Below are 14,777 nucleotides of genomic sequence, written 5' to 3'. Positions count from 1 at the left end.
TGCAGGATCAGTCTCGCCCGAGTATTTGACGAGGGTGTTGGGTTGTCGAAAGCGCGGGGGAAAAGATGTAGTTCGAATCTCCCGGCTGAACACCCGGGTGCCCGGAGGCTCCGGTGACTCACCCCTGTCATGCTTAGGGTCGAAGTGTCCACCCCGTCGAGGGGTGTACCTCCTGCCGTCGATGACGTTGCGGGCGTCGCCGTCGCCTGCGTGCCCGCGAGTGTCACGGATTCGCTCCCTTACGGGAACTCTCCCGATGCGCTCGTGCACCGAGGGCGCCTTCGCACTGGGCGCTACGGCTGCCTTGCCCTTCCCAGCTGGGGGTGTGTGCACAGAAACCTCACGGTCCTGGTGCGCAGTCCCATCACGCTGCTCCGGGGCCTTCGAGCTCATACGAGACGCAGAACTCTCGGCCTGCTGCACGGCAGCTTGCTCGATGAGCTCCTGTGCCTCGCGGCGCAGGTTGCAGCCCGAGGGTGTCGATGGCTCGGGCATAGCTTGGAGTAGGTAAGCCGCAGCGATGAGCTTCTCGTCCGCCGTCTTCAGCTCCGGAGATTTGTCGACGTTGTGGTCGGCCAGGATGCGCTCCCGTGCAACACGTCCCGCCGCCTGGGCGTGTGCACCACGCGCGGTACGCTACTGCTCGAGTGCGGCGCGCAGCTCCTGGGTTTGTTGACGCTGCTCGTCGAGCGTGGCTTGAAGCTCATTGAGCTGTCCCAGCTGAGCCTGTCGCGCCACCGAGCTTGACGAAGAAGGGGCTGCAAGCGGTACCACCGGTGGGTTTGCCTGCGCGTCTGCCCCGCCGTCCTCGTGGTTGCTCGGGGCGTTGTCGTTTTGCTCGTCCGCGAGGTCCGCCATGAAGCACTCTCAGGAAGGATTGAAATCCCCCTCGCTGGAGTCTTTGGAGCAGGTGAGGCAGTAAGCCGTCGCTAGCTAGAACGTGCGGAGAGCGTCGGGGTCGCGGACCCCGGAGTAGTCCTCGGCCTTCTCGGCCGTAAAGTTGTTCATGAAGAAGCTGACGTCGTCGGCGATCGAGCTCGCAGTCTCGGGGTAGGATTCGTCAGAAGATGACGCGACGAGGCTGTGGATCGACAGAAGATGACGACCCGGCAGATCCTCATGCTCGATGAAGTTAGCGCTGGTTGATAAGGCGTGGGCGGCAGCGTTGCGCATCCCAAAGGGAAAGGGCGACGCCGAAGTCGAGCCCCCCCTGGGAGGCACTAGTGCCGCAGCAGGTGACGATGTCGGCGCAGATGACGCCGAGGCACGTGATGACGAGGCGGTGGCCCCGCTAGTCATGATGCTGAGCAGCGACATGCCAGCCTCGACCCATGTGGGGGAGTTGTGGCGTGCCGCGCGACGCCGCTCCGCCCGCGCTTGTCGCGAACGTTGGCCCGAGCGCCTGTTGCGCCGGGCTGGTGAAGTCGGGGTGACGGGGTTGCGTCCGGGCGAGAGGAGCTGCATGAGGTAACCGTTGCCGGTTGCTCTGAACTCGAGACTCCCAAACGAGATCACGCGTCTCGCTGGAAACGGATCCGAAACGCCCATGGGGTATGGGTGGGATCTGCCCGCCATCCCTGGAGATCAAATGGGAAAAAGGGAGAAAAATGTCACGCCGTTCCCCTACCTGGCGCGCCAACTGTCGGTGTCCCGACCCGGGGGGCCCGGATCCCAACTAGTAAATGCGGCGTGCTTCCTCGTCCCAGATGATGATGCAAGAGGCAACACCGTAATGCGCGGTTTATCCTGGTTCCGGCCGCGGGGCCGTATGTCCAGCAAAGGGGGTGTGCGAGGGCACTGTATTATCTTGCACCCGGAGTGCTTGTAGCAGGGGATACAAGCAAGGCGAGAGAAGGAGGGAAGCCCCTAAGTCTCTGCTAGAAGTGGAGTCGGCTCAGATGAGTGCTTAGTAGTCCCTGAACGTCCTCTTGGAAAAGAGAAGCCAGAGAGAGAGAGAGACTAACCAGTCAGCAGCCCCGGCTAAAGGAAGCCCGCCCCCTCCTTTTATAGTCACAAGGAGAGGCGGGGTACATGAGTGAGGGCATAGAAGTCATTGTTTTCCCCTGAATCGCGGAGTACAGTGGTCGGATACTGTAGGAAGTACACTGTGGGAAGGCGGCGCGCGGCGCTGTCGTCCTGGATTTCGTCCTTGGTTCTGCGAGGATCGCGCCGGCCGTCCTGCAGTGTCCCTGTAGGCGGCGTGGTCGTCGCTGATGTATGGTCGCCGATATACGGCGCGATGGCATTCGGTGGGCCCTACGGATTAGGATCCTGCATGCACCAGCGGCAGTGGTAGCGGGGGGCGCGGTGGCCCTGGACCCCCTAGTCGGGGTGCGGGCGTGCACACTAGGAGGTCCGGGGGACGCGCGGAGGTCCCGGACTCCACAAGGGGGGAGGTCCGGGGCCCCGCCCGTGCGTGCTGAGTGCCCCTCTCGGAAGGACATGTGACATCGCCGGACCTCTTCCCCTGCGGGGAGGTGAGTCCGGATGGTCGGTGTCGGCAGAATGGTGCGGGAGCAGTGCCGGGCCTGTCTTGTCCCGTATCACTGGTCCCACAGTGTTGCTATAGCAACCTGGGCGGCGGAGCGGTGACCGAAGTTAGCGGATGGGACCCCGGTCACATCCACTGTGGGAGTGGCAGTCTGACGCCGCCCGTCCTTTGAGCCGTGGCGGAGTGGCTGGCCTTTAATGCTTTCGTACGGCGGTCAGTTGGGCGGCGGGGCCGTTTGTCCCTTGTGTCGAGAGACGGCCTCGAGCGAGGCGGAGATGAGTCACCCGCTCGAGGGTAGATCCGCTACCCTCGAGCGAGGCGGAGGTGTGTTGCGCGGTCGAGGGTCCCGAGGGGAGCCCTCGAGCGAGGCGGAAAATGAGTCACCCGCTCGAAGGTAGGTCCGCTACCCTCGAGCGAGGCGGAGATCGTTTTCGCGGGTTTCGAGGGGGATGTAAATGGGCCGCATGCTGGGCTTCTTTGAGTCCTTTCCTTTCTTCCGGATGGGAAGCAGGCCGTGGGCCTTCGTGGGCCCAGTTGCCTTAACAGGTGTTTGTGTTTTTAAAGCGATCTTAGTACCCCGATTAGAGTGTCCCTAATCGTGGTACCCGACACCATTATAAAAGGTATCCCACCCGCTAGAATGCCATCGAAGGCTTATGGATTTTTTTTTCTTTCCCTTCTGCCCTTGGCTCTCTTTTTTTATCTTCTTGCTCACATCCGCAAAATTATCTGCTCCACTTTCATCCCTACCTACAACAGGATGGATTTATAGTGACTTTAGCTAGCCGCCTTGCAGGCTTCCACCTAGACATACTACCAACGGGGGTAGTCATGAAATATATATGATGGTACCATAATAGTTAAGTTCTTCTGCATAAAAGACAAATATGTCAAGTGGTATAAGACTTGTTAACTATTAATTTTATTTCGATATCTAATCGAGTTCTATTTTATTATTCTTCGCCACTTTATTTGTAGAGTTATCTAATTGAGTTCCATTTTTCTATGCGTTCGATTTATTTTTTACAAATTATTATTGATTGACAATTCATTAGAAACTACTCTTTTAGTCCCGCAGCAACGCACGGAGAAATCACCTAGTTCACTAAACTTTAACTCCCAAATTATATTAAAATATAATTTATATTAGCATAAGAAAAATATTTAGAGAAGCCGCATAGAATTATTATTTGCTACCAAAGAAGAGACAATTAATTAATTTTTAATAATGGCAACATTTTCTAAGAGTGAATATTAATTACAACCTAAAACACGTGTTCATTAGCCACGGAAATTAAGCCTGTTGTCATAATTAACTCCTATGATACTCATTGAGGTTGGTCTTAGTCTAGTCTCAATACATAGTTTCATTGTACAGTTATCTAAAGTTAATAGTATTTTGTAATCGAGATGAGTATCGTGAGAATAAAACTTCTCTCACATCCCTCCCTCTTCTTATAAATATATCCTCATAAGCAAAATTAAACTCTCAAAACTCCACAGAGACCGGACTTATTTGCTCTAGGAGTAAGAAACGACAATTACTCCCTCCTTCCCTGTTTATAAGACATACACGTATATCAAGATTCAAACTTTGTCATCTTTGACCAATAATTTGACTATTAAATTTTTATTTTTATAATGCAAATTTCATATGATTGGATTCATAATCAAATATATTTTACAATGATTATAAGTTTATAATCAAAAGTGATATAATATATGATAAATAAATAGTCAAAGTGTTGTTTAGAAGACCGTGTCATGTTCCACCATGCCTTATAAACGGGGAAGGAGGGAGTAATTGCTAATAGTGGCAACTTTTTTACGAGTGAATCCGTAATTGCAACGTAAAAAACGTGGTGATTAGCCGCGGAAATTAACCCGGTTGTCATTATTAACCAAACCAGCCTGGAACTCTCTCTCTCTCTCTCAAGCTTCTTATAAATCGTCCAGCCTGTTCCGTTCTCCCCTCTTCCTCCCGATTCCAAAGCCGCTCTCGCCCCCAGAAATAAAGCAGCTCCTCCTGTGGGGCGGCGAACAACTCCCCATCGCCAAAACCCTAGCCCCGATCCGATTCCGATCGAGGAGCGCTGCTTCCTTGCCATGGCGGGCACCGTTAGCCAGGCGAGCCTCCTGCTCCAGAAGCAGCTCAAGGGTACGGATCCGAACGCGTCCCTGTTCTCTCCTCCTTTATCGCCCCGATTCGCCGCGATCGGCTCCTGATCTCTTGCGCCTTGCTTGTTGATTGTCGCAGATCTCGCGAAGAACCCCGTGGATGGGTTCTCTGCCGGGCTGGTGGATGATAGCAACGTCTTCGAGTGGCAGGTCACCATCATCGGCCCGCCTGACACCCTATAGTGAGTTCGAATGTTGCCAGCCCTCTAATCACAGCACGATTGCCCTAGCAGATATAGATTGCATGCTTGATGGGTGCGCGTAGTTGACACCGGTTCCGATTGTTTGGTTTGCCCTCTAATCTCTATGGGAATTTCGTGTTGCTCGATCTGCTGCCTGTGTCGATGAATTGTGGTGTCGTCAAGCTGATTCTGTGTTCTGATTCCGATTCGTAGTCGCCTCCAATTCCAATTGTTTGGTTTCCAATTTTCCATGGTGTATGCTGTGGGAATTCTGTGTTGCAGTGTCGATCCACAGCCTGTATTGATGTATTGTGTTTTTTTTAGAGAAAAATTGATGAATTGTGGTTTAACCGAGCAGATCTTTTTTTTTGAAAGGTAATCCGAGCAGATTCTGTGCTTTGATGCTGATCCGTGGTATCACGGTGTGCATTATCTCCTCTGGTTTGCGATTGTTTAGTTGCCCATGGTTTACTTGTGGGAATTAGTTTGCAATAGATGCTTTGATGATGATTTAGATCGCTTGCTGATAAATCCAGCTACTGCCTACATGTTAAGATGACGCGGCTTGCAGGATTTGGAAGTTTCCCATGGTCTAAACTGTTGGAAGCTTTCGGATGTACACGTTTATTTCACTTTCGGCTGTTTTCCTGCAATGCCAGATGGAGACTATTTTCTTCGCTGACAAATGTGTTGATATAATTCACTTGAATGGAGCAGATAATCTTGTTGTCAAAAAAATAGAACAAGTTTAGTTAGCTTATGGTAAGCAGTAAGAAACTGATTTGTTAAGAGTTCAGGTGCAGACATGGATGGAATGTAGGATTAGTAAGGCTCGAAAGTGATGCACATTTGAGGTAATTGTAAAGGAATACCAATTGCGCGTATCTTTATTACGCTGCTAGACCGTATCAACCAGGGACATATCATATTAATCAGAAATTTTGTGACCTCCCTTTATTGTTCATTGGATCTTGGGAAGTACGAGGCTGTTTGCTATGCAGCCAATGTTTGCTAATAGTGTTGACCAAATTTGGCTGAGAAGGCTCCTATGTTTTGGCAAGATTCTCCACCCACTTGCTTACCATAGTTATTTTCTTGCAAATGTTTGGGCAGCCCGTGGTTGGCAAATTGGCTATCAAATTTTTGGCAAGGTTTTGTGGGGTCAAATTTAGGACCACACCAGACATACCTTTTGTGATTTCGTCATCAGTTATAATGGTGCCCTGGAAAAGCTTAGGAACTATGTATATGTTTTGGAAAAGAATGTTTGCAAAAATGTTGTACCTCCTTTTCTGTAGAGAAGAAAAATGTTCTTTCAGATTTTGAAATCATTTTTTGTCAACCAAACATAGGGTTCAACACATTAGGCCCAAATAGAATTTTGCAGACATTACCCCTTTCTCCCAGTTTACTCATCAATGATGAAACAAAATGCTTGCTACTGCTAGCATGTGTGAATTTAAAAAATAAAGGTATGCATGCATGTGTGTGTGTCACGTGTGCGTGTATGTGCATGCACACATGTCTTTTTATGTGTGCGCGTGCATGTGTGGTTCTCTCTCTCTTATCTGATGGTTTATGAGTGCTGTGAATTTGCATGTTTGAGAAAAAAAGGTTCCTGGGATTTCATGAAATTGAAAGGGTAAGCTTTTATTTTTGCAGTGACGGAGGCTACTTCAATGCAATAATGACCTTCCCCCAGAATTATCCCAACAGCCCACCATCAGTGAGATTTACTTCTGAGATGTGGCATCCAAATGGTAAGCTCATTGCTAGTTGACTGATATTCATATGTCTATGATTTGATCATGTCTTCTGACAATGCATTATTTTGAACTGTCAGTTTATCCTGATGGGCGTGTGTGCATTTCTATTCTTCATCCACCTGGTGAAGATCCCAATGGCTATGAACTTGCAAGTGAACGGTGGACACCAGTGCACACGGTAGGCTTGCTTCTTATAAGGCACATAATGTTTCTCCCGCTATTTGCTCTTACAGGGCATAGTTTTTTCTGTGCGATCCTTTTATATACTGTTAAACTCAATCAATTAACCCTGCATTGTGTGGTGCGTGACTGAGTGCCTGGGTGTGTTGCGTGTGTGTGGGTGACGTCCTGGTTAGTGTGAGTGCATTCAGGTATAATTTTGTTGGACCTCTTTTCCTTCTTCAGGCAATGATCCATAGGTCTGTTGCCTTTTCTAATTTATTGTGCTTTTGTAACTTTTAGGTTGAAAGTATAGTTCTGAGCATCATTTCGATGCTCTCTAGTCCAAATGATGAGTCTCCAGCGAACATTGAAGCGGCTGTAAGTGCACTCGACATTATTCTCTTTCTTTGCATAAGAAAAGGAACTGCAAAATTATTTTTTTTTTATGCTTCCAATGCAACGGCAAAAGCATCATCCTCTTTGTCCGATTTCCATTTGCAACAGTCAATTTCTCGATTGATGAATACATTATTTTAATAATCTGTCATTCAACATGCTCCTTGAGTCTGCATATTCATCCAGTTATTGAGATCATTTTCTTCTTGAGCTACAGATTGGAACTTAGCACTTTTGCTGTTGTTGGGCAGTGAACTACCACATGAGCTTTGCTCTTGTTTACATTTGAATTTTTCTTGCAGAAGGATTGCAGAGAAAAGAGGGATGAGTTCAAGAAAAAGGTTAGGCACATTGTTCGCAAATCTCAGGAAATGCTCTGAAAGAGGATCATCTGGGGAGTGACGAGTGCTGCAACCGGTGCTGTGTCTCACCATCATCACCCCACGCCCGCATTTCAGCTTCTCCCCTGTATATTTTCCATTCAGTGTCATTAGTATGGTGGTGTTGGTCTCTTCGCCAGAGAAACTCGGGAATGTTGCTTATCCTTAAAATTTGATTGTATTATGTGGCATGGGGTGTTGATGTCGAAAATGTTTGAACATGCTGCTACCTAATCATAATTTTCGTTATGAACATCATAAAAAAGAAGTGACGGTTGCCTAATGCATCTCAGTTTGACTTTTCTAGGTCTGACAGATTTATTTATGTTATGGATGTGTTCTATCAACCATCGTCAGTACTTCATGTGAATGATACATAACCCGGGTATACCCTGTGTCAGCAGAAGGGAAAAGCTAAAATGTTTTCTTGGATATCAGCTCAATTTTGGTCCGTGTGATGTGACCCTTGGGTGCGCACGGCACTCTCTTCTCTTCTTCCATGTTTATGAAGAAGCTAAGAGGTTTCTTAGGATTCGGGTTGGAAGGAGAGAAAAGTGGATCATCAAATAGAGGGACGGCTCAAAATTTGAAGACGGTCTGAAAATGTCCGAGCGGGTCCTAGACCCTAGCAAAAATCATCCAATGAGCACATCAACAGATGCATATTCTCGTGAGAACTCGAAATCAAGAGTAACCTTTGTTTTTACTTTTACCTCACATAGGCTGGTGCTAACTGCTAATCCAATTGCCGCTCGAAGCACCGAAAGGTGAGTATGGTAGGAGTGTCGTCACAACTCACAAATCCATCACATTCTTCTGGATGCCCATATATCATGGTACATTCTTTCACTTTGCCGCGTACAAGCAAGCTAATATTGTGCGGTAATAAGTGGCCAAGACTCAGTAGCTGAAGTGCAGAACATTTCAGCCAGCAAAATGCCACCTCACTTGTAGTGGGGCAACGGCATCAAATCTTGTTTCAACAAAATATAATTTAGTAGTCGTACCAATCAGGTATCGTGGTGTAGTTAGTTATCACGTCAGTGGCCTTCAGTCTAACAAACTGAAGGTCTCCGGTTCAAGTCCGGGTGACGCCATTTTCCATTTTTGGTTTTCCGTGGGATGCTTTTTTTCCCCCAAGTTAATAACAAGCCAGTGGGAGACTATGCTAAAGGTGACAACAACACGGGAGAATGCCCTATGCATTTAGAACCCAAAGTGCAATTTACTAATTCATTCTCCTACGACATATATGTGTACAATTTGACAATTCTTATCATATATTTTTTTCAATATCATACATTTTCTATGATAGTCCAAAAATATGCAATATGTTTGCTCACAGACTGCTCTTTAAATACCAGGGAGATGACAAACAAAAACATAGGATTATGACGGCAGGGTTTGTAATTAGGAATTCCTAAGACAAAAAATCAATTCCAAATATTTCAAATCAATTGGTTTCATCTTCATTTTTCAAAGCTGTAGTAAGGGCTTCATGAATGAATACAAAAGAACCAAAGCATGTGACCAAGGCATTCTCATCTCCTAGCACCTGTTTGTTCTGTTGAGGCCCTCCTCGTGCCTGCCCTGTCTGTTCTGTTGAGGCCCTCCTCGTGCCTGCCTACAGCTGCCCTCGTTGTTGCATGCCTACCCTTTTGCATCGAAACACCATTGCTTTTGTACTATAAGCTTTTGCGGGGTAGCGGGATAGTGCCACTGTAAGTTTGTCATGTTCACTAGTTACCATTGGTGCCCCCTGCAGCCTTACTCCTATATGGCTAATCTAGGTTTTTCATGTTGATGATTTAGGGGAGAAAAATAAAGGGGCTTCAATTGTGAGGGATTTGAGAGGGACGCTGATGCGAAGTAGCGAGTGGTGGGAGCAGTGGCCGATCCAACTCACAGCCATTCACAGCCACAGGGGGGGCTAAAGTCTTCTTCTTCTCCTCCTCCTCCTTCCCTTTACTTTCTTTCTCCTCCTTTAGCTCCCCTTGTTCTAATGGAGTGGCAGCTAGTAGGAGAGGGCTTTTCTGGAGCCCCCCTACATCCGCCACTTGGCGGGAGCCACGTGCTAGCTGCTGATGAATTAGGTGGAGGAGTAGGGAGTTCATGAAAAGACCACGATGCCTTTTGGTTGTTTTTGTTGGGGAGGAGTGGGCATGTGGTGTAGTTTTGGCTCAAATAATAACTTACAAATAAATAATATGGACTAGAACTATACTAATGCATACATCTATAATATCGTTGATTTTTACCAAAAGAGGAACACCTAAGCATCCATACATGATTTGCAGTGGTGAGCCAAGAATTGGAAGTTGGGTATGTCCAAGCAAAAAGAAAATAATAGGTTAAAAAGTGTTAGAGATTTAAAATAGCATAAGTGGAAAGTATAGCTTGTTCAAACTAAAGATATTCCATAAAATAGGGATAAATTAGAAAATATTTAAATAAAACCGTGTGGCATTGCCGGTTGAGTCTTTGTTGTATCCTATGTATAGTACAGTACTGCTACCTGCTGGGGGGAGAGAGAGAGAGAGAGGCCTGCATCGTCCAGCCTGCCGGTTCTATGGTGTGTGTTAGAAACAATAGGAGAATGGCATGCAGTCATGTTTGCTTGTGAGTCTGTTTACTATCACTTTAGCCTGAGATAGTGATGAGGACATGACATCTTCGGATACGACCATTGCTTATAAGGTGAGCTTGCTCCTACTTTTCCATAGTGATTTTTGGTACAATTCACTTGGTTCCACATGTATATGTCATTATTTGCTTGTAGGTGCAAATATTTCTCAAAGTGCAAGTCCATCAAAATTGCTATGTCATCGTCACGGGCTTATTATTCACAATTGGGACCCCTGGCCCAAGTTAGAGCACATCCCATGAAATTGGAGAACACATCAAGAAGGTCTTTGGACGTCATCCACCTTGGCCACCTCCTTAGGAGGCCAGCAAGGGCGTCCAACCCAAGTTGGAGGCCCAATCGAATTCGACTTTGAGTCCGTTTCGGAGTCCAGAAGCAGTCTACACTAAAACGGGCGCTGCGGTCGCATACGGGATCGGATTTGGGCGCACTTTATATGGTTGGAAATATAATTCCAAGATGCTTCCAATGGAACCGGTCTCAGGCCTAAATTCATCCGGAGTAGACAGGAATCGCCGAAACAAGATGATGTCCAGAATCTGTTTCGGTGTTGCATCACCGTTTTTCGGTCTTTGAGCCATGTATTGAGTTGAGCCCATTAGGAGTGCGACCAGGGGAGGTCTTGCATGACCTAAACCCTTTATTAGCTGCCGCCGCCGCCATCGTTAGACTTTGGGTTTTGCTTAGATTCATTCTGTCAAGAATAGTTGTCGCCGTTCATCGGTTTGTGAAACCCCAACCCTTGAGATTAATCATTCATCTGCAGAGTCACTTCAATTGAGTTATGTTCTTTTGAGTTTTTGCTTGTGTTCTTCGTTGCGCTTGTAGGGATTAGCCTTCTTGGCGAGGTCAACTGGGTTGTGATACAGTTGATAACCAGAGGAGTTGTGGTGCTAAGATTGCTGGATTCGGGTCTGAGGATCTGAAGCCGGATCGGTGTGTCTCGCTCCGCCTACAACGAGAGTTATTCAGAACCTGACGGAAGATCGGGAACCCACGTCCCCATTATTTGGTATCAGAGCTTCCGGTATACCGTCAGGTTTACATCTATCCTTTAGTTTGAGTGTTTTCGTCTTCGTCCCATAGTCCACCGCTATATTTGTTTCCTACCTAAAACCATCCGCGTCATAACCTTTGCATATTTCAGTTTCAGAGTTCGTAGTGTTGAGTTTTTGTCCTAGGTCAAGGTCTTGTTGCTGGTTTAGATCGTGTTTTAGTCTAATTTGTGTGATATCTCTTTGTTTTCCATCAACCCTTACCATCACCATCCACAAGATCCACATCTTTCGTCCATATAAGATCCTGATTTGGCTGTCTTCCATAAAACAGTCATAATTTATGCGTCCGAACTCGAAAAAGGGTAAACTTTATATCTACGGAGAATTATAGAAAAAATTTAGATCTGTTTCCATCGAAAAAATTAGAATTGCGAAATTCATTCAGGAAAACTGAGTTTCGGGGCCGACAAGTTTGGCATGCATTTGAGAGCACAATCCTGATTTTGCATAGACCACATTTTTTATCCAATTGAGCTCATATTTTTTGTGGTTCGTTCTTGTGTTCTCCTTGCTGAAAAAATATATATCAAAAGTATAAGAGCAAAAAAAGGTTGAGAAAAAAAATAGTGAATGAAAAAAAACAAGAAGAGAGGAGCACATAAGCAACAACCAATAGCTCAATTTGTTTGTGGTGCCTTTTGCCTTGTCCTTGTTTGTTGCTACCTTTCATACTTGTTCCCTCTCTTATTTATCACAAATTTATTCTAGGAACACGTATAGGCCAGCAACTAGGACAAGTGCTTTGGACATTTATTCAATATTGCTATCTGTTACTGACTTGTGTGCCGCATACATATATTTATTCATTTGTGTGCCTCCCAAGATCCACATATTACTTCAGATCAGTACACCCAGAGGATCTTGCAATCTTGGTACCACTTCCTCACAGGTATCACAAACCCGCCACCGGTTGTACCATCCACTGCTAGTGCTTGTAAGAACCTTGTAAGGGCTTGGTAAGACGCTTCCTTTTGCTGTGTTGAGAGGCACCACTATCCACTTTCGTAGTAGCTGATAGGGATAATCTTTTTTTGTCTTTTCTCCTATTGCTAACTTTTTGCAGGACAACATGAGTAATGTAGCGCAACAAGTATTCAGTTTACAAATGGAGAAGGCAGAGAAAAATGAGTGCAACCATTTGTTCCAGACTTACTTTGTTGTGAGGAATCGATGTTGCCGTGTCATCATTGACCGTGATAGCAACCGTAACATTGCAAGTTTGGAGTTGGTCAAGAAGCTTGGTTTGACCACACAACCACATCCATGTCCGTACTACATCCTATCGGTAAATTCTTGTGATAATATAATGGTAGATAAAATTGCACGCATTGAATTTTTCATTGGTACTTATAAGGATAGTGCAGAATTCGATATAATACCTATGCAAGCATATCATTTATTGTTTGGTCAATCTTGGAATGATATAAATAATGTATTGCATAATACGGTTGCCAATAAATGCTCTTTTAAATATAATGGTAGAAAAATTACTCTTATAGCTATGACCGCTACTGAAATTTTAGAAGCTGATCTTGAAAGAGCAGAGAGAAGAAAGAGTGAGCCTTTTAGAAAAGAATGGATTATTTTAGATGTTACAGTGCCTTCCTCTAAATCTGATTTTGTACAAAATGAAGATATCGCTTTGTCTTCTGTTGGAACTAATATTTTGCAGCATGTATCCAAAAAAGAAGACAAGGTGATAGAGAATGAACAGGTAATTGACTCAGGTAAGAGTTCGTTTGATGTGCTAAAATTGTCCACCACTCATGCTACAATAGAGCAACATTTAGTGGACACCAAATCTGAACTGGTATTGTCAAATGATGAATATTCTACTAATTTTTGTGATAAAGAAGAGTTGTGTGATACTTCTATTTTTATTCATGCGCCACAACTTGTGAAGGAAACTGATTCTTTTATTTTGGAACCAAAGACTTATGCTAAAAATAAACATTTGATTCCAATTGCTACTGAAAAAGATGAATGGAAATTGTTGTCTTCTTTAAATACTTTGGGTTATATAGAGTTTGATACTTTGTGTGCTCTTAGTAGTTTGGAGGAGAAATTTAAATGTGTTGGATTGCTATGGTTATCTCGATGTACATATCACTTTATTGGCAATTATAATTGTAAAGGAGAGTACATTGTGCATCGTGTCTATATGTGCTCAAAACTGAATTCTCCTTTTGGCGTGCATCAATATGATCAAGTAGAAGGTCGCAATTACAATAATCATATCTTGTCGGCATCCCATAGTTTTGTTTTCAAGAAACAGGTTAACTTTCAAGAAGGGGACCGATATTGGTTACTACCAACAACCTGTCCTCCAACTAAACTCAAACCGAGGACGGTTTGTTGTTAAAAAGGGGAGGATGATGAGGACATGACACCTTCAGATACGACCATTGCTTATAAGGTGAGCTTGCTCCTACTTTTCCATAGTGATTTTTGGTACAATTCATGTACATGTCATTATTTGCTTGTAGGTGCAAATATTTCTCAAAGGGCAAGTCCCTCAAAATTGCTATGTCATCGTCACGGGCTTGTTATTCACAATTGGGACCCTGGCCCAAGTTGGAGCACACCCCCAAGAAGTTGGAGAACACATCAAGAAGGTCTTTGGACATCCTCCACCTTGGCCACCTACTTAGGAGGCCAGCAAGGGCGTCCAACCCAAGTTGGAGGACCAATCGAATTCGACTTCGAGTAGGTTTCGGAGTCCAGAAGCAGTCTGCACTAAAATGGGCGCCGCGGTCGCATACGGGTTAGGATTTGGGCGCACTTTATATGGTTGGAAAGATAATTCCAAGACGCTTCCAATGGCACCAGTCTCAGGCCGAAATTCATAAGAAGTCGACGGGAATCGTCGAAATAATATGACGTCCAGAATCTATCTCGGTGTTGCATCACCGTTTTTCAGTCTTTGGGCCATGTATCGAGTTGAGCCCATTAGGAGTGTGACCAGGGGAGGTCTTGCACAACCTAAACCCTTTATTAGCTACCGCCACCGCCATCGTTAGACTTTGGGTTTTGCTTAGATTCATTCTGTCAAGAACAGTTGTCGTCGTTCATCGGTTTGTGAAACCCTAACTCTTGAGATTAATCATTCATCTGCAGAGTCACTTCAATTGAACTGTGTTCTTTCAAGTTCTTGCTTGTATTCTTTGTTGCGCTTGCTGGGATTAGTCTTCTTGGCGAGGTCAACTGGGTTGTGACACGGTTGATAACCAGAGGAGTTGTGGTGCTAAGATTGCTGGATTCGGGTATGAGGATCTGAAGCCGAATCGGTGTGTCTCGCTCCGGCTACAACGAGAGTTATCCAGAACCTGACGGAAGATCGGAAACCCACGTCCCCATTAGATAGGAAGCTAAGAGGATGCGAATTTGTCTAACACAAACAATACACACATATATATCATAGATATACTTTATTATTTTATCGAAATTGTTGGGTATTCCCGTGCATTCCCATGCACCAGTGTAGTTCCGCCCCCGATGATTCGCTCCTATTCACAATAAA

The 14,777-nt window shown here is 45.6% G+C and overlaps 1 protein-coding gene across 1 annotated transcript; it reads left to right on the top strand.

The window, feature by feature from the left end:
* Positions 1-4,443: 4,443 nt before the first annotated feature.
* LOC120698445 (ubiquitin-conjugating enzyme E2 7-like) lies at positions 4,444-7,844 on the top strand. Its single transcript, XM_039982063.1, has 6 exons — positions 4,444-4,649; positions 4,749-4,851; positions 6,514-6,611; positions 6,695-6,795; positions 7,080-7,157; positions 7,478-7,844. The coding sequence occupies exons 1-6, from the start codon at positions 4,598-4,600 to the stop codon at positions 7,553-7,555; spliced, it is 510 nt and encodes a 169-aa protein (XP_039837997.1). The 5' UTR covers positions 4,444-4,597; the 3' UTR covers positions 7,556-7,844.
* The last annotated feature ends 6,933 nt before the right edge of the window (positions 7,845-14,777 follow it).

Source organism: Panicum virgatum, chromosome 3K (genome assembly GCF_016808335.1).
Source record: "Panicum virgatum strain AP13 chromosome 3K, P.virgatum_v5, whole genome shotgun sequence".
Taxonomy (NCBI): domain Eukaryota; kingdom Viridiplantae; phylum Streptophyta; class Magnoliopsida; order Poales; family Poaceae; genus Panicum; species Panicum virgatum.
This window is presented reverse-complemented; position numbering and strand designations above follow the sequence as displayed.

Excerpts from the sequence above, each read along its gene's own strand:
- LOC120698445 (XM_039982063.1), top strand. The coding sequence starts at position 4,598 with ATGGCGGGCACCGTTAGCCAGGCGAGCCTCCTGCTCCAGAAGCAGCTC. Across the intron at positions 4,852-6,513 it reads GGCCCGCCTGACACCCTATA|TGACGGAGGCTACTTCAATG; the intron begins GTGAGTTCGAAT and ends TTATTTTTGCAG. Across the intron at positions 6,796-7,079 it reads GGTGGACACCAGTGCACACG|GTTGAAAGTATAGTTCTGAG; the intron begins GTAGGCTTGCTT and ends TGTAACTTTTAG.